We start from the raw sequence: 18790 nt of genomic DNA on the forward strand, positions 1-18790 counted from the left end.
AGGCTGGATATTATCTGACTCTTGTGAAATTCAAAGTATAAGATTTCTTTGTGCTCACTGTCACATAATTCAGGAATGGCCACAACCTGGAAAGTCAATAAAAATCTGGAACAGAGATTTTTAGAAACTCAAAAGTGAATTAAATGTAGAGTGAATTAAATGTAAAATTATAAAGATACTTCAGTACATTGATACTCCAAATCCAAATGACAAAAAACAGGGAGAATGTAAATTGCATAAAACTTTTATTATTTATTAGCAGTGTATTCTTCTACACCTTAAAATAGAACAAAATATCTTTTCAAAGGTAAACTATTCATAACAAAATACATGTCAATCTTTATTATTGGAGTAGAATCACTTTGCTATATACTTTCTATATTATACACATATTCTTATTTGTCTATGTATGTACATGTGTATAAATAATTTTAAGACATACCCATGTAGATACATATGACTAATATACACATATAATTATGGAAAATTTACAGTAGTCAATTTTACAATCATTTAGTAGCTGCACACAATTAGTGTTCACAGAACTAAAACTGTCTATATGGTTCCCTTTCCCCTACTTCTCAAATATCATCTGAATTACTTTTCACTGATAATTTTGAAAAAATACTATTTTCCTATACAATTAACTGATCATTTTTTACAATAACTCATAACAAAATATTTTACTATTTTAGCTTTAGAAAAGGTATACAATTTAATTCCACTTAATTTTTGATTCCTAAAACATACAATTCATTTTTTTTCATCAGTTTAGTGCAATTATTTGGTACTGCAGTTTTTGAAGGTTAACAAACCTGAGTCAAACATTCATTCAAATGCCTTTTTAAAAAAGTAAGACATAAACAAGATGTTTTGTTGAAGCATGTATAACAGCCTCAAGGTACCCCCTTCTAATAAATACCTGATAAATAACTCAATGGTTGAGAGTAAAGCACTTCATATGAATCCACTGGACTGCCTGAGTAGTCCATTCTTAAGCAGCATGGAAGATAATGAGGATCTAATACTCCCCAACTCCCCATGAAAAAAAGGTTTACAGGCTTCTGGACCCTAAATATAAGATTACACTTACGTGAAAGGACTATAAAGTACCTAGGAGTCCCTTCATTTTCATGTTAGGTTTCAGATTTGCTAGCTTGTGTGCCAGGGGTTTTGTGATCTGTCTTAAACTTGTTTCCTTTATTAATACAGAAAACTACTTAGCAGCATCCTTTGAATCCTCTTTGCTGATTTAAAACTTGCCAGACCATGTGTGAATACAGGCAAAAACCTCGTACCAAAATCAGAATATTCTAATTTGACTAAGAATTCTTTTGTGAGAAGGAAAGAAGTAAAAGCATTTGGACTGTTGAGTCATTTCATAGAGAAAAACTATGCTTTCAAGGAAAAACATTCAGTGAATTTTGATCTTCAACTGGATGTTAAATTTTCTTAAACCTCCAAAGATGCAAAACTAAATGGCTCAGCAACAAAAACAAAGGGAAAAGAAATGATCTCAATAAGCTGTATCAAACAACTGTACTTTTGCTAAGAGATAAACCTGGATAAACTTAAGCTAGACTGACTTCCCAAAAGAATGAACTGATCTGCCATATTCGTAGTGGAAACATACAAATCACTTTCTAAAAACTTTCTCCTTTACTTTTTCTTAATAAAGAGGAATTATTTATTCATTGTAGATAAAACCACACTAAACAAATTCAAAATACAAATTTTTGGTAGGAAACAGCAAGAAAATCTAAGTCAAAATATAGTCTAGTTTTTACATAATTTTATGTATTTATAAATTTATCAAAATAGTCTTTTAAAGTTCACAATACATACATAATGTAACACTGTACATGTAAATGTAATAACGAATGTATTACCGAAGTACATTAAAAATAACCTTCCAAAATACCAAATTCAACATGAAAACTGTCTTAAAAAGTTGACATCTCCATAAACATAGTTTCAGTGCATTTAGAGTAGTCATTAACCAGAGTTTTCTGGTTTCAAGTCTCATGAAGGTCTTATCTGAGTGCTGTCTTTAACTTAAGGTAAAAAGGCAGAGATATTCTTCCGGCAAGCAGTTGTTTTCTCTCTACATTGCTCATCCAGATGAGGAAACTGCGTGTAAGAGTGGAACAGCTTTCACCGGAGTGGCAAGGCCTTAGTAATGAACATATTCAGATTGAAGGGACTGTGTAGGGAGAGACATAAACGAGGTTAAATTCATCACACACAAAATTTCTCCTACATCATGCAGCTTCTTCCTTCAACACAAAGCAGTTTGGATCTGTTATATAAAAGATGTATGAAACAAACTAAGAAAAATAGAAAAAGATGAAAGAAACAAAGGATTTGCTAAAAATGAGATATTCAATTAGGTAAAGTGATTACAAGAAAACTTTATATTTTAAAAGGCTTACTAATTTAGTACTAGTGATTAAAAATTAAGTATTATTTGGAAATTGATAGGTAGCATTAAACTCACTTCTACCTTTGGAATACCATTGAGTTTTACTCAAAAGCATTAAATGACATTTGAGACTAAATTGAAGATTATTAAAGTATATTTAAGGAATATATTTTTTTAATTCAACACATATCAAATAAATATTAATGCTTCTAATGCAGTAGAATTAGCCATCATTTAAAAATAAAACTCCTTAAGAATGTTTGAATGCTGTAAATACCTTATAAATTCTTCCCACTTAGGGGGACACAAAGCACTTCTAGTTTTGAAATTTGATCTTAAGACCCAAAAAGCTTTTGTGCAGAAGAGTCTTGCAGTCATAACATAATAAACAGTGGGCAACTTTCAAAAAAATAAACACAGTTTTTCCCACATCACATTAGATAACGACATATAAAAGGAGCATGCTTGGGATATGTAATCAGAATACACTGTTAACAGACATAAGCCAGGGAAAGATAGAGGGGTACAGAAAAATCCGCCAACAGTTATTTTTGAGCAGCAAATAACAGTTAGAAGAAACATAATATTAAAATTTTTGCACAATTCTAATCAAATACCCTAGGAAAACAAAGCTTACTTGATTTGCTACCAAATGCCCTTTTCTCTTCCTCCAATAAATATTTTTCAAATTTATCTGTAGCATTTTATTAATAGGTCATCAATTCTGAGACCAGTCCATTTTTTGATAGTATAGGTATCAGTAAAAAAAAAAGAATCTGTTCATTTTGCAAATAATTTACAAAAGGGTTCAAACTATCTTTGATTAGCTTTAAAATCCCAGTGAATTTTATATCCTACCAACAGCCATTAACTATTGTACCTAAGAATCTATCAACACCGTAAGTCAAAAGTTATGGTCCCTGCCCTCAAAGGGCAAGAGACCACACTGTGATACAGACATAAAGTGAAAAGACAAATGTGCCAACATTAAGCAATAATATACACAGAGTAACAGTAACACTGTTCACAAGCGAAGGATTAGGCAGAGTGAAAAGGGAAGGTTGGGTGGGGGTAGGTGTGTTCTCTGGCTACAAGTTTCAAAGAGGTTAAAAGGTCAAGAGCATTAGGGAAAAAAAGGAAAAGGCTTGGGAAAATGGGAAAACTACAGGATGTAGTTTATGTAAAGGCTTCAAAACAGGAGAGACGATCAAGACTTAGGGTACTACACTGTAAACATATCTGAATTCACAGAGAGAATAAAAGAGAAAGTCCAGTGAAACTGGTCCAATGCCTTGAAGCCCATTTAACTTGAGACAACACCTGCCAAACCTAGCATTTAGAGCTTAAAAGTGGACTATTTTTCTAGATGCTTTAATTCAGTTTCTTCTGAAATCTGGCCAGTAGGCCAAGAGGGCAGAGCCACAAGGTCTTTGTAGCTGCAAAAATGCCACATACGCAGGCTATACATTGGTCAATGTTTTCTTGGCAATATTTTAACTTTCACTTTTGTTCTAACTAGAAAAGTTACTCATGTTATCACTAACAGAAATTATAAAGCTCCTGTGATTGCTTGAAAATTTACAACAAAGTTGTTTTTGTAAGCATCTTAAAAATTTTATCAACTCTCAATAGAGATAGAGCAAATGAACAGATGCTAGACAAGTGACCTTTGTGAAACTAACTTTCTTCCAGGTCAAAGTGTTTTATACATGCATCAATATACAGGGAGAAAATATGTCTGTACATATATTTACATGATTTATGGAATCATGATATACACTGAACTGAAAAATGGAAACATTTTCTAGAATATTAAGGATTTCAATCATTCATGTGAAGTATATATTCATTAGTCTTCTGTCAAGCTGGTTAATTCATTCAACAATGACTGAACATCAGTAGTATGAATATATTAGGTACTGTGGGATAAAAATATGATACCAAAGTTCTTTAAACCAAACCAAACATATTCCATGGTTTCTTTATATGGTGTAAATAAAGTAAAAAAAAAAAAAAAAGAGATCTGTAAAACAGGTTTAGCACATTATTCTGACATCAATGTTTTATAACAAGTTAACTCCTCTTCATTTTCAGTCTAAAACGAAAATCTTAATGGAAGTGGACTTAGGGGAGGAAGAGAACTGTTAAAATCTACATGACCTAGTCACTTGAAAAAAGTATAACTAGTATTTCAAGGCTTTTTAACTGGGGGGACAATAGTGACAATAACATTTAGATTTTAAGCACCACATGTTTATATGATGGGATTGTATTTCAGGGTATCTGGTTCATTTGTTTTCTAAACATACGTGTATCCTGAAGCTATTAATGTTCCAGAAAACAGAATAGCCAGTTATTAGCATTTTTCATTTTTACAGTAAAAATGTAAATGCATCATGTACTATATAAACAATATCATTATTGATTTTATTATTCAAAAGATGGAATTATTAAAGTACAACTAACTGGAATTCTTGATAAATTAGATATGCTACAGGTCAATTATTCTATAAAAGATACTTATTGAGTACTTTCTACCTACTAGGCACAATTCTAAACAACTTATGTGTGTTAGCTCATTAAACGCTCTGAACAGTTCATTTTAGAGATGTGGAAACTGAGGAACAAAACGGTAAAGCAACTTGCCTAAGATCACGCCACTAGGAAGGAATTTGAACTCCAGCCGTCTGGCTACAAAGCCCAAAGTCTTAGCCTCCACAATAAAATGCCTCAAGACACTTTAAGCATTCGTCCTGTGATTCAGTCCTTATCAACTGAACATTCTCTATCACCTGACACAAATAATGAGTAGGGATGAGCCTGAGTAAGCAAAGAAATATTAACAGACAAAAGAGAATGTACTATTTATTACTGTAAATAAGATTTTTTAATTATTTTCCATAGGACTGAACCCAAAAGAATTCTCAGTAATAGTCCATAAAGAAATTTCCTTTATTAGAATGCCCATGTTTAAATATTCTGATTAAAGTTTTAGTTCGGCCTTGCCAATTTTTATCATTACCATAAGGATACCTAGTCAATCTGAAATACAAAAACAACAAAAAATCCTCAGCAAAGACAAAGACATGATTACAAAGGAAGGGAGACCTAAGATGTAAATATTATTTTACAAAGTAGTACTTATTTAAATAACCAAGAGATTTTAATTTCTCAAATAGAAAATTCAAGTTCATGTGCCCATTGAGTTCAATAGGGTTTAGTGACTTAAGACTAGATCAAGTCTAGCATGATTATATAGTATTTTTATGGTATGAATACCGTAAACAAATAATATAGCAATATCCAGCCTGCAAATGAAGGATAAAACTACCTTACATTGCAGCCCCCCAAATTTTTATGTCAAAATATAAGCTTCCATCAAGAATTCTTGCTCTGAATGCAGCTGGATTTGACGCAAAACATAGTGTTAGGTAAGGAGATCAAGACAATTTGTTCTGTTCTGGAAATGCGCTACTAATCTGTTTGGCAGATGTAGGTAGTGACTTTAAAAATTTAGCTACTCTGGAGGAGTTTCTTTTTTAAACAGCCCAGTTATCTAATCATGGTAGAAAAATATCTAATAATTATAGATATAAATCCTATACAAATAGTTAACAAATAAAACTATAAATTGACTATCAAAAACAGCAAAACATAAATAATTAAAGTTAAGGTCTTTGCCAGCAAATCAGTACAATAATGTCTTAAGGTTCAAACAACTTGAACCAAAGGACCCTATGATCTGGTGTAGGTCAAAATCACCATGGGCTTTTGCCACACTTACTTCTTCTTTCTTGCATTTCCCCATTTTCCCAAGTCCCTTAAGGAAGAAAAAAATAATCTACTAGTTACCCTGGTTTGAGTTCTAACTACATAGGCAAAAAGCACCTACAAAGGAAAAAAGTGATTTGTTTCACACTTTGCCATACATCTGAAACCAACACAATATTGTATCAATAAATCAACTATATTCAATTTTTAAAAAGTGATTTGTTTTCATGGTATCATTGATAATTTAAAGGAAAAACACATTTGGCAATATGGTATCATATATGTAAGTCCAGTATTTTAAGATTTAGTGAACAAATGAGGAAAAAAATAAACACTGGGTAAAAATAAGTTTATCTATAACTGCCTCTATACTCCTGGGCTTTCTATGGCTTTGCAATGGAGTTTCCAGTTGTAGTGCTTGTAAGTTAGCAACAAACAAAATGTATACATTGATACATATTTCCACACTATATTCCCATATATACATATTCCCATACAGATACATGATTTCACACACTAGCAGAAGCACAGCTGAATAGTTTTATTGGCATCATATTAACACAAAAAGGCTATGCTCTGTGATAAAATCAGCTTTGAAAGAGGTGTAAGCATTTTTCTATAGTGTTCTCTAAGCATGTCAGGGACCCAAAGATTTAACAATCTGATTTTGGTTAACTAAAATGCTATATAACTATTCTTTCACCTTCCTACATAACTTTTAATAGATTCTTTTTTCTGGAGGAACTTAATATGTGCTCTTCAACAATCATAAAGAGCTCAATTGTTAGGTGACAGATTGTTGACACCCAACTTGACTCAGCCAACCATCACATGAGTTTTCAGTTCATCTGAACACCAAAATTATATTGATGCAAGCTTGGTTAAAATGTATTTTCTCTTATTTTAGTAAAGTCACATTTCTAGAAAAAAATAAACTCTCAGATTACTGTGTATTAAAGCTAAAGCTGAAACGTTGTTTGCTTACTATTAGTGCTTCCTGAGCTTGCAATAATAACGGGCCCCTCATTAGCCCTCTGTTTAACATGTGTGAACCTAGATATGCTAACCAACATTTAGTTCAATAAATATTTATTAGGCACTTTCTATACTTTGGAACCTGAGAAAACAAAGATGCCTCTGAGAAGCTTTAAAGCCAGCAGAAGAGAGAATCATATACAGCTGATTCTCTCAGGGTCGGGAAACCCGGGGCAGGGTCTGGAGGGCAGGGGTTTGTGAACAAAATCCTATAAGAGATGAAAAGGTATTCTGCCTGGATGGGTCACAAATGCCTTGCCCTATCAAAAAGAAAACTAGTGAGCCAGGCCAGGAAATAGAAAACCAAGCAGAGACAGGTGGAAAAGCAGAGTAAACCACCTGTGCTAGGACTCGGCAGGAGGCAGAGCTTGAGTCAGGATGCTGGCTGGAGCTGCTGAAGAAGGACCGGTGAGGAGGCACACGGACTGATGGAGAAGGTGCACGAAGGCAGGCCAGAGGTCCAGATCGAACCCTGTGTGGGAAGCGGAGATACCGAACGATTCTGAACACAGGAATAGTTTGGTCCGCTTGTCTCAGAAATCTAGAGCAGCAGCAAAACAGAGGAAGGCAATTTAAAGGGCCATTTCAATAGTCCACGAGACCTCGATGAAGGCAGCAGTGCTAAGAATGGACAACAAAATACAGATATTTCAAAGGGAAAACTGCTAGGACTTAGTGGCTGGATGTGGCAGAGGGAAAGGCAGAAGTAGTGTCCAAGACAATTCCAGATTTCTAGCTCAGATGACTAGATGTACAAAGATATAATCAGTGAGCCAGGAAATAAGAGGAGGAGAGGACAAATGAAGGAGCATGTATTCTCCCCCAGTATTGCCCAAGGGAAGGTAGAAATGTAAGTCCAATGCTCAGGAGATGCTTACTCACACAGAAAAGTGGACCAAGGTCAGAGACTGGGGAAAAATCATAAAGGGGCAGGCGGACAAAGACAAACAGGTAACTATTTAATGGGAAGGGGAGGAGAAACAGGAAAATAATATTCCAAAACTCAAAATGGACCAAAATAATAGGAGAAAAGGGTGGTCAGTACTGTCAAATGCTGCACAAAGACTAAGAAGAATGAAAACTGACAAGAGATCATCAGATCTGGTTTAGAGAAGTCAGTGGCAGCCAGTGGGAAAGACTCACCAGAACAGGTGGGGGGCGGGGAGGAGGTCCACGTGCCTTTCTGGTCCAAGTCTTGCCATAAAGGAGACACTGTGAAAGATGGCAGAACTGAGGGAAGCAATTGGTAAGACCAGCCTATTCCTGATTGCAGGTGAAGAGACAGGCAAACAGGGTGTAGGAGATTGAAGATATAAGAGAGCAAGGCTGTGGATAGGCCAACTCCCAGAAACAGTCTGCAAAGAACAGTTCAGGTTCGTGGAGTTACCACTGAAAAAGAGTAGAGCTTCTGTTTTTGAAAAGGAATAAAAGGACAAGTCAGATGCAGATATACTTTGAGGTAGTTAAGAGGACAGTTAAGGGGAATTATTCCTGAAAAATTATATGTTCTCAGCCTCTGGAGGTTGGAGGATTTGTGCTGATGAAGAATGTGAAAAAGTTTTGGAGCAGTCAATGACTCATTGGAAAAGACCCTGATGCTGGGAAAGATTGAAGGCAGGAGGAGAAGGGGACGACACAGAACAAGACAGCTGGATGGCATCACCGGCTCAGTGGACATGAGTTTGAGCAAACTCTGGGAGACAGAGGACAAGGAAGCCTGGTGTGCTGCAGTCCATGGGGTTCCAAAGGTCAGACACAACTTAGTGACAGAATAACAAATGTGGGGAAGGAAGCCAAGATAGGCCAAGTAAACTCATCAAGAGGACTGAAGAAGGGTCTGGGTAAATTAGAAATTTATTTGAAATGGAATCAATGGACAGTCATGGGATTTTCTCCAACAGAGCTCAGAAGAGACTATAAACAGATAGGAGATGGTTGAACTGATCTAATTTTGGAGGCTAGTGATAAAGTGGCTATAGAAAAAAAGTTCAAGCGGAAAAGAGAACGTTGGAAAAAGGAAGCAGAAATGACTATGTGGGTTACAGAAGGAAGTAAACAGAGAGGGAACAGGCAGGGGTCATAAAGAGGTCATGCAGAGGAGTTCAGTGGTAGGGGGGAGTAAGTGTTTGAGAGGAGCCTTATAGAATCCAAGGTATCAGAAGCAATGCTCTAAGCAGTAAGAAGGTCTATGAAATGGAATTCCAGATTAATAAAAACAAAGATCACAGGAGTTAAGGAAGCAGCTGTGAGACTGAACAAGTCACTGCCTCTTTGAGTCTTGATTTCCTCATCTGTAAATTATGGGTTAAATAAATACGATGATGGGCTTCCCTCATAGCTCAGTTGGTAAAGAGTTTGCCTGCAATGCAGGAGACCCTGGTTCAATTCCTGGGTTGGGAAGATGATGTATAAGCATTGCAGCTAATACAATGTGAGGTACATAGGAGGTAATCAATAAATCACTGATGATGATAAGGATTAGAAAAATGTTACAGCTGTCATGAATGCTGGCAGAAGTTTGGTAGCTAAAGAGTAAAGCTGGGGACTTTCCTGATGGTCCACTGGTTAAGACTTTGCCTTCCAGTGCAGGGGGTTTGGGTTTGATCCCTGGTCAGGGAGCTAGGATACCTTGCAGCCCAAAATCCAAAACATAAAACTGAAACAAGTCAATAGAGATTTAAAAAATGGTCCACATCAAAAAATCTTTAAAAAATTAAATAAATAAAGCCAAACTCCTCAATATGATGTTATTACGAGGTAGAGATTTGGGGAGGTAACTAGGTCATAAGAACAGAAACTTTATGAATGAGATTGGCATTCTTATAAAAGGGACTCAGAGAGCTTCGACACCCTCTTACAGTTACACAAGGATACAATGAGAAGATGACAGTCTGCAGTCCAAAAGAGAATATTCACCTGAACCTGAACACGCTGGCCCCCCAATCTCTTTCAGACTCCAGAATTGTCAGAAATAGACTTGTTGTTTATAGACTGCTAGTCTAGGGTATTCTATTATAGCAGCCAAGCTAACATACTATTTTTTATATCCTTTCTTTCCACTCTAATAATCTTCAATCAGAGACTGAACCTGAGGATGCCAAAGCCCACACAGATGATGACCGCATTAATATCACAGAAGGCTGAAGGCTCACAATGGTCTGAAAAAGGGAAGTATCTGCAAATACTGTGTGTATCTAAATAACATCTATGCACACTTAAAGGCATTATCGGGACCATGCTGACCTCAGAACAAGTCAAATGGCAACTGACATTTCCAAGTCTCCTGGGAAGGGAATGGAAGAATACCAATGCTGAAAGAAAGCCAAAGATGTGGTTCAATACTGAGACCGAGCTCAAGATCTTGACAGTATTAGTATTTCTTGGTGGAAAAACTGCATCAAGTTTAAAGCAATGCCACAGGTGGATGAACCAGAGCCTGTTACACCGAGTGAAGTAAGTCAGAAAGAGAAAAACAAATACATATATAATGAATATGTATGGAATCCAGAAAAATGGGACTGATGAATCGATTTGCAGGGCAGGACGAGAGATGCAGATGCAGAGAATGGACTTGTGGACAAAGCAGGGGGAGGAGCGGGTGGGATGAGTTGAGAGGAGCAGCACCGACAGATACACACTGCCCTCGGTAAAACAGAGAGCCAGCAGGAAACAGCACAGGGCGCTCGCTGGGCTCTGTGACAACACGGCAGGGGGATAAGGGAGGAGGGGCAGGGAGGCCAAGGGAGGGAGGATATGTGTACACTTATAGCTGATCAACCGTGTGGTACAGCAGGAACCAACACGACACTGTAAAGCAATCATCCTCTAATTTAACATTTTTTTAAAAGATTGAGTTAGGAAAACCACTGGCAAGGCTAACACAACACAGACGATGAGGAAGCAACAGACTAGAGAAAAATGGGAAAATTCCAAGAGACAAGGAATGACCATGACACAATCTGAAGCATCACTAAGAGACTAATCTTAAAATGTTTGAAGATCAATATATAAGTAAATAACAAAGCTTAGTATAAGCTACTACTTAATGAAAATTTTAAAAATCACAAAAAAGATTTTAATAGGCGAAACCCAAAGCAGCTTTCAAAAGAACCTTATTATAGGACTACTTATCTTACTTATGTTTATATATTCTAGAGGTCCATACAATAAAAGCTTGTAATAAAAGGTTTTCTCATAAAGCAAAAATTAATGTAGCCCCTGACACAGAAGTGATAAAAAAATTTTGTCACCAACATGAATATATATACATATTTTTATAACAAAACACATTATTTTACAACTCCTCATGTTCAAATGTTATTAAAAAAATGTTTCCTAAAGACCATAATTTTTCCTCAGGTAGTTAAGTATCCATTTATAAAAATAAATATACCATTTAAAATTCATAATAGAAATATGTTAGAGCTGTTGGTCATATATTATTTAATGTATCTGCACTATTATGGGCACTGAAATGCAGGTCATTATTTAAACGCATAGAATATACCGAAGGACAATTGCTGAAGTATGGACTGGGGACAGCAGACGGGGCTCAAACTGGACTCCTGCCTTCAGGATTTCTACCAAGAGCTCCCGTCCCCACGATTGCCAGGATTATCTTCATCAAATCGGATCTGATCAAATCACTCCTGCTAATGCAGTTCCAGCAACTCAAACTGCATCTCCTAGTTGGGCTTCAGCTTACTTTTCCAGCCTGATTTTAGGTAACCACCTAAATCTTCAGCTGCACTGGAACACTCATTGCTCTTTAAAAAAATTATAGCTACAATTATTAGCACTATCTACATGTACTGTGTAAACTACTTCAGATGACTTATCTCAATTAATGATCACAAGCACCCTATTACAAAGATTATCATTACCACTTTAGTTTTAAGGCCTCACAGGCACACAAACCCCTTTCAAAACACAGTCATATGTCTATAAAATATATAAAAATAGTTTGTACTCTTTATCTTAAATAGGTCCCACCAAATTGTTTAAGTTTTAGGATGCACAAAACCTAGTTATGCTCCTGATTATTATTATTCCCATTTACTGAGGCTCAGAGAGGTTAAGTAACTTGCCAAAGTACTTGCCAGAAGGAAATGGTAGAGACAGGATTTGAACCCAAAGAACCTAAGAACTATAGTGCTAAGGTTCTACCTCCGTTCTTGTAGCTCCCATTGCCTGAAATGACCATTCCTACTCTTCATATTTTCATCACTAGATTCCTGGAAGGCTCCTATTCATCCTCCAAAGCCCAACTAAAATGTTACCCCTTCTTCACAGCATTTCCTAACCCTTCTTGAAAAAAAGAGATATCCTTTACATCCATCTATTTTAAACACCTATCACACTACTTCATGGCAAATAATAGATGGGGAAACAGTGGCTGACTTTATTTTTCTGGGCTCCAAAATCACTGCAGATGGTGACTGCAGCCATGAAATTAAAAGACACTTACTCCTTGGAAGGAAAGTTATGACCAACCTAGACAGTATATTAAAAAGCAGAGACATTCCTTTGTCAACAAAGGTCTGTCTAGTCAAGGCTATGGTTTTTCCAGTGGTCATGTATGTATGTGACAGTTGGACTATAAAGAAAGCTGAGCGCTGAAGAATTGATGCTTTTGAACTGTGGTATTGGAAAAGACTCTTGAGAGTCCCTTGGACTGCAAGGAGATCCAACCAGTCGATCCTAAAGGAGATCAGTCCTGCGTGTTCATTGGAAGGACTGATGTTGAAGCCGAAACTCCAATACTTGGGCCATCTGATGCGAAGAGCTGACTCATTTGAAAAGAACCTGATGCTGGGAGGGATTGGGGGCAGGAGGAGAAGGGGACGACAGAGGATGAGATGGTTGGATGGCATCACCGACTTGACAGACATGGGTTTGGGTAAACTCCGGGAGTTGGTGACAGACAGAGAGGCCTGGCCTGCTGCAGTTCATGGGGTCGCAAAGAGTCAGACATGACTGAGCAACTGAACTGAAACTGAAATGGTATATATATGATATGAAATAATCAAAAGAAAATGCTTTTTTGTAGTCAAAGTGATCCAGGTGCAAATTATGGCTCTGCAACATATTTGTGGTACAACCTAGGGCAAAATATTTAAACTCTCAAACCCTCAAGGTATTTATCTTTAAAATGGAAGCAATAATTATTAACACAATCATTCATTTAAATATCCAAACATCCATAATATTCAGGAAGTACTTGATGAGTGCCTACTATAAGCAAGGCACAGAGCATAAAAGAGTGAAATACCGTCCCTGCTCTCAAAGTTTACATTGTAGTAGAGGATACAGATAAGTGGACAGATAATCAGAATGCAAAGTGAGAGTCTGAATGTCACAATCAAGACCAAGGCAGCGTGTACAAAGGCTTACGGGGGAGGCTCGGTGACCTAACCTAGACTTGCAGGGTCAGGCAAGGACAAGGCAGATGACTAGCAATTCAGTGGTAAGTCTCTTAAAAATAACATAGAGCAAATATTCAAGACAGATACCTCAAGTAATTTCAATTTAATAAAATACTTCCACCCCACCCACACCATAATCACACGTCCTTCAACTCTTTTAAGATTTGAAAACTCCTCTGAATGTCAGGGAGGGAAAACCGATCTTTTACAGTAAGTAGGTCAACCAAAATGAAACTTGGTGCATTGTGCTGGTCAGTAGAAACCTCAAGACAGGCCAAATAAATAAAAATAAAATCTGCTTCTCAGAACTCTGTCACAACCATAAGGATTCCTTAACATTTGTTCTTGTTTTCTGTGTTAAAGCATTTAATGACAGAACAAGGAAATCATTCCACGTTTTTCTGGGGGCTGAACCGCTGCACAAAGTGAGAAGCAATTGCAGCTTTCAAGAGAGATGCTAATTGCAGCTTTTAAAATATTAGACGCCCTCTAAATACCCGGCAACCCCCGTTCCCTAGGAGTTTCTGGGTCTTTCTTAAAGGTAGGGGAAGGATACTGCAATCTAGACTTCATTTCCTACCTGAGGATTTAAAAACATTTTTTTGCTGAGTGATACAGTCCTATGTCTCACATCTTCAGAAGCACTGGAAAGAAAGACCATCTTATTTAGACAAGAAACCTGTAAGAATTACAAAAGCTGCATTGAAGCAATAAAGGAAAAACACTCAACCTCCTACTTTATTCTGTATAAGATGGGAATTTCCATCTTAATTTAGACTTTCTGCCAGCGAGCCAGCAGGGATAGGGCTTGGAGCTCTCCCTCTAACAGAGGTTTTCTAGGCAAACAGGAAGGAAGGAAAATCGGCTATAAGACACATACTGTTCTTACTTCCTGGGAGGGTGAGAGGGATGAAAACGTTGTCCTGCCGGCAATTCTATTTATAAATGCTTTTCTTTGCAATAAGGTGACAAATTTAAGAAGGAGAAAAGGGAAGAATAGCAGCTGCCCACACAGAGTATTACTTTAAATTTCATTATTGGAAAGTCACTCTCTTCAGGCCAGGAGAGGGATGAGGCACGGGAGGAGAGGTGAAGAAAAATAACAAAATGTGGAATGAAGCCAAAATTAAGGTATACAGACAGAGTGGCTAGTGGGACCAACATGGGAGCTAGGCAGTCCCCACACTGCCAACAGTAAAAAGGAAAACTGAGATCCAGAACAAGTAGAATGTTATTCTCATCAAACTAGCAATGCTTGCATTGGTAGGCATTCAGCTACCTATCAATTAGGTATTCCTAACTGAGCACCAAGCTGAATACCAAGCTAAGCATTCAGCTGTAAGTGTGGATTACAGTTAAGTCCCCTATATACGAATCTTCAAGTTTTGAGCTTTCAAAGACGTAAGTGTGCGTTCGCATGTCCAATCACGTAAGTTAGTGCACATGTCTGGCGCATACTGTCCCGTGCATGCATGCATCTTCTACAAGGGGTTGTACGTTCAGGTACTTTACTCAACAGAACTGTACAGGGCGCAGTAGTACAGTATCTTTATTTCAAGCCCACGATGTCCAGAAGCAAGCACAAAAGCAGCGGCGATGTAGCTGGTACTGCTAAGAAGCACCAGGACTTGGAGGCCCAGAGAAAGGACAAAGAGAAACAAGAGGAAGAATAAGTGAAGAACCGAAGAGATTCACGATGCAGGAAATAGCAAGGAGATTTTCTTTGAGGAGGCACTGTTAGTTTTTGAGGCCAGGACCCAACCTATAACAGTACAGGAAGATTGCATCAGCCCCTCAGAATGCAATCCAGTGCGACCGTGTCATCTATGACAAGACAAAAAGAGTTACTACACAGGCATCTTGAACATGCTTTGTTCAAGAGGGTAGATAGAATCGAATCCAACAAGGAAACAGAACCTGTGCCAACAACGTAAAGGTATGAGTGAAATTGCATCTTGCCCTCCATCTTCTATTGCTGATTATCTTTCGAGTCTTCCATCTCCCATCTCCTCTCCCTCCTCCAGCCAGTAATTCTTCTTGCCTGTTTCCCTGATGCCAGTATACCAGCTGTACTGTACTGTTGTACTATACTATGCACTTGTCAAGATATGGTGCTGTGAGATTGAAAATGTTTTATCTTTTGTGTTTGTTTCTTATGTTTGTGTGAAAAGTATTATAAACCTATTACAGTACAGTACTATATAGCTGATTGCATTATTAATAGTTAGGTACCTAAGCTAACTTTGTTGTACTTGAGAACAAACTGGACTTGTGAATGCACTCTCAGAAGGAACTAGTTCTTATGGAGGGGACTTACTGTACACGAAACCTTTAGCCACAAAATCTGCAAGATATTCATGTAATTATCTACATGTGTAACACTTTTTCTGAAAATGGAAAGGTTCATATTATGGTCTAAAAAAGAGGCTGACCCATAATCAGTATATGAAAACATCGACTAAACTCAACTCCTGCTCTGAAGTACATGACTTGTAAACCTAGTTATGAAAATATAAATACACTTCATTTTCCATCTAATCCCAGTTACTAGGATTTAAGTTTTATTGATACACATATACCCATAACTCAGTGGGATTGGAGTCAAATTAAGGGATAGGGTCAGCTGAGGCTATAATCTACATAGGAATCTAAAGTTGAAAAACATCATTGGGAATAAAATCAGATGGGGGGAATCATATGTGCCAGAAAGGGCTGTGGGTGGACAGAGCGGGAAAAAAAAACTTAGAAAAGAGGCCTGAGGTAGGGATGGGCATAGTAATGAGTCCAACACACACACAGAACCACACACGATTATGCACACACACTGCGTCTTCACATTAGAAAAGTGGTTTCTAAACTGCCATATGAGGAAAGTGGGTCCTCTTAGCTAATACCGTGGGGTACGGGTTTTCACAAAAGGCCCTGAGAGGCCCACTGCCGCCCGCATATGTCCTCCTCTTCCCTCCCCTGCAAAGATCCACCTCCCCAGGATAATGTCGCTTCAGTCATGTCCAATTCTTTGAGCCCCCATGGACTGTAGCCCGTGCCAGGCGCCTCGGTCCATGGGATTCTCTAGGCAACAATACTGGAGGGGGTTGCCATGCCCTCCTCCAAGGCATCTTCCTGACCCAGGGATCCAGCCCATGTCTCTTATGTCTCCTGCACTGGGAGGTGGGATCTTTACCACTAATGCCACCTGGGAGGCCCTCTCCCAAGGTAATAAAGGCTGAGGAAGGGTCTGAAGAACAGTGGGCATGAGGGGCAACGGACCACAGCCTTCCCAGAACACCAGGGGCTTGCCTGTGCCTGAGGCGAGGTTGCATTCTAACACTGATTGATGCTGCCTTGTGTGGGATCTACTTCTCCTTCCTAATTTGTCCTCGTTCTCTCGAATCAAAACTTACATTCCCATAGATCTCAATTCCCTTTGAAGCAATCAACACATGTGATTAAAGTGATTCTTGACAGGGGGGTGAACCAACAAAATTTTACCCTAACAAGGATTACTGGTTAAAAAGTGGGCTTGGGGACCAAAATGAAGAACTCCTGGGTAAAATGTGTATGGAGATCCTCATCCTGTCTCTAGAAGAGTGAGAGCTCATTTTAAACATCTTCCTGTTACTCTGCCTTCCCCTCTCCTACATCCCAGGTGCCTACCCATAAGCCTTCCTCTTCAACACTCTCCACTTGCCATTTAATCAATTCTGGGTCCCTTTCCTGCCAGAAGGTGACACAGTCAGGGCTTAAATTGTTACTTCTGAGATGTTGTTCATCAGCACCTCACATGTTTAAATACTCCAAATTCATCGATACACAATGTAGAAAAGGCCAGGGTACCACCACCACCACAGCAGATGCTGCCTGCCATGACTCAGCCCTGACCTTGCACCCTATACTCAAGAGTGATGGGAGAATGAAACTGAAAAGTAACTGAAGTCAACAGTGCCCACAGTGCAGGGAATGAAAGTAGCTTCCTTTCCTAGAGATATCACTTACAAAGGAGAGGGAAGAGGAGAAGAAAAAGGAGGAGGAAAGAAAACCAGGTTGAAACTTGGCATTTACTTGAAGAGGAGCCAGCGGAATGTGCGTGCAGAGACAGTTTCACCGCACAGAGGGAGGCACAGATCAGAAGGCTTCCTTGGCGCTATTAAATTTCTTTGGTGGCAGCCTTGGCTGGGAGGGCAAGGCACAAAAGGTGAGCTCAGGGTTCGGAGGGCCAAGAGGAGGTGTCTGCGAACTTGCGGTCCCAGCCAAGGCACAGAAGTCGCGTTCAGGGCTCTGGGGGCCAAGAGGTGGTGTCTGCGAACTTACGGGGATTGATCGGCTCAGGAATCTCGCTGAGGAGGAAGACAGGCCGGTGTAGGAGGGCCGCAGGGCGGTGGAGTGTTCCTCCGTGGTCTTAGCGCCCTGGGGGCCCGGCTGACTGCTTGGGGCACTCCCGCTGCTGCTGCTTCGGCTGTACTGGTTGTTGTTGAGCTCAGGGTAATTTCTGGCAGGCGGCTGGGAGCTGCCATTCAAGAGGTTGGTGAACGGGTTGGCGATGAAGCCCATCTTGGAGGGTGATGCGGTCTTTTTGTTCTCTAGATCGTCGGCTGCAGCATTCAAGTTCCCTAGGGAACTGGCTAGCCGGGAGTTGATGGAAAAGCTGAATGAAAAACACAGGCGGGGGGTGGGGGACATAGACAGCCATGTATACTCATGCAGAGTTCAAGTTTCTAAAACCCATTAATCAGGACATTCGGGGAAGGCGATGCAGACAGTTCGGATCAATGCACATGGTGACAGAATAGTTCTTGGTGATCTTATAATATGTGCTCTTTAGTTATACATGGCAACTTCCTCTGTCAAAATCAGTTAAGAATCTAGACCAGACTCACTTTGACCAGAGATCCTGAAATAGAATATGTGGGGGTTCTCTTTGCCCTGGGGCAGGAAGCAAATGAATAGGACTGTGTAAGGGGAGAGCACAGAGCAGCCCTAAGTACAAGATGTAACTTCTATTAATATATCAATCCTATGACTACATCACACATCCCTGCCCAGTTTAGTTCTGCCCCTGTGCATCAGGGAGGGGACAACAGTATCATATAATATCAGTCTGTGCAACTGAACACCATTCCTGGGATCACAGTAGGCC

The 18790-nt window shown here is 38.8% G+C and overlaps 1 protein-coding gene across 4 annotated transcripts in view; it reads right to left on the minus strand.

The window, feature by feature from the left end:
* Window positions 1-223: 223 nt before the first annotated feature.
* The window catches only part of CDC14A (cell division cycle 14A), a 189508-nt gene continuing 170941 nt past the window's right edge, over window positions 224-18790 (minus strand). For 3 of the 4 annotated variants that reach the window (XM_020906074.2, XM_020906072.2, XM_020906071.2), the window contains one exon: window positions 5287-18298. In XM_020906074.2, coding sequence (XP_020761733.1) covers window positions 17779-18298 — 520 coding nt within the window. In that variant the 3' untranslated portion in view covers window positions 5287-17778. Of the gene's footprint in view, window positions 2204-5286; window positions 18299-18790 lie in introns of those variants that run through there. The other variant, XM_020906073.2, reaches the window with a different exon arrangement.

This window comes from Odocoileus virginianus, chromosome 5 (genome assembly GCF_023699985.2).
Source record: "Odocoileus virginianus isolate 20LAN1187 ecotype Illinois chromosome 5, Ovbor_1.2, whole genome shotgun sequence".
Lineage (NCBI taxonomy): Eukaryota > Metazoa > Chordata > Mammalia > Artiodactyla > Cervidae > Odocoileus > Odocoileus virginianus.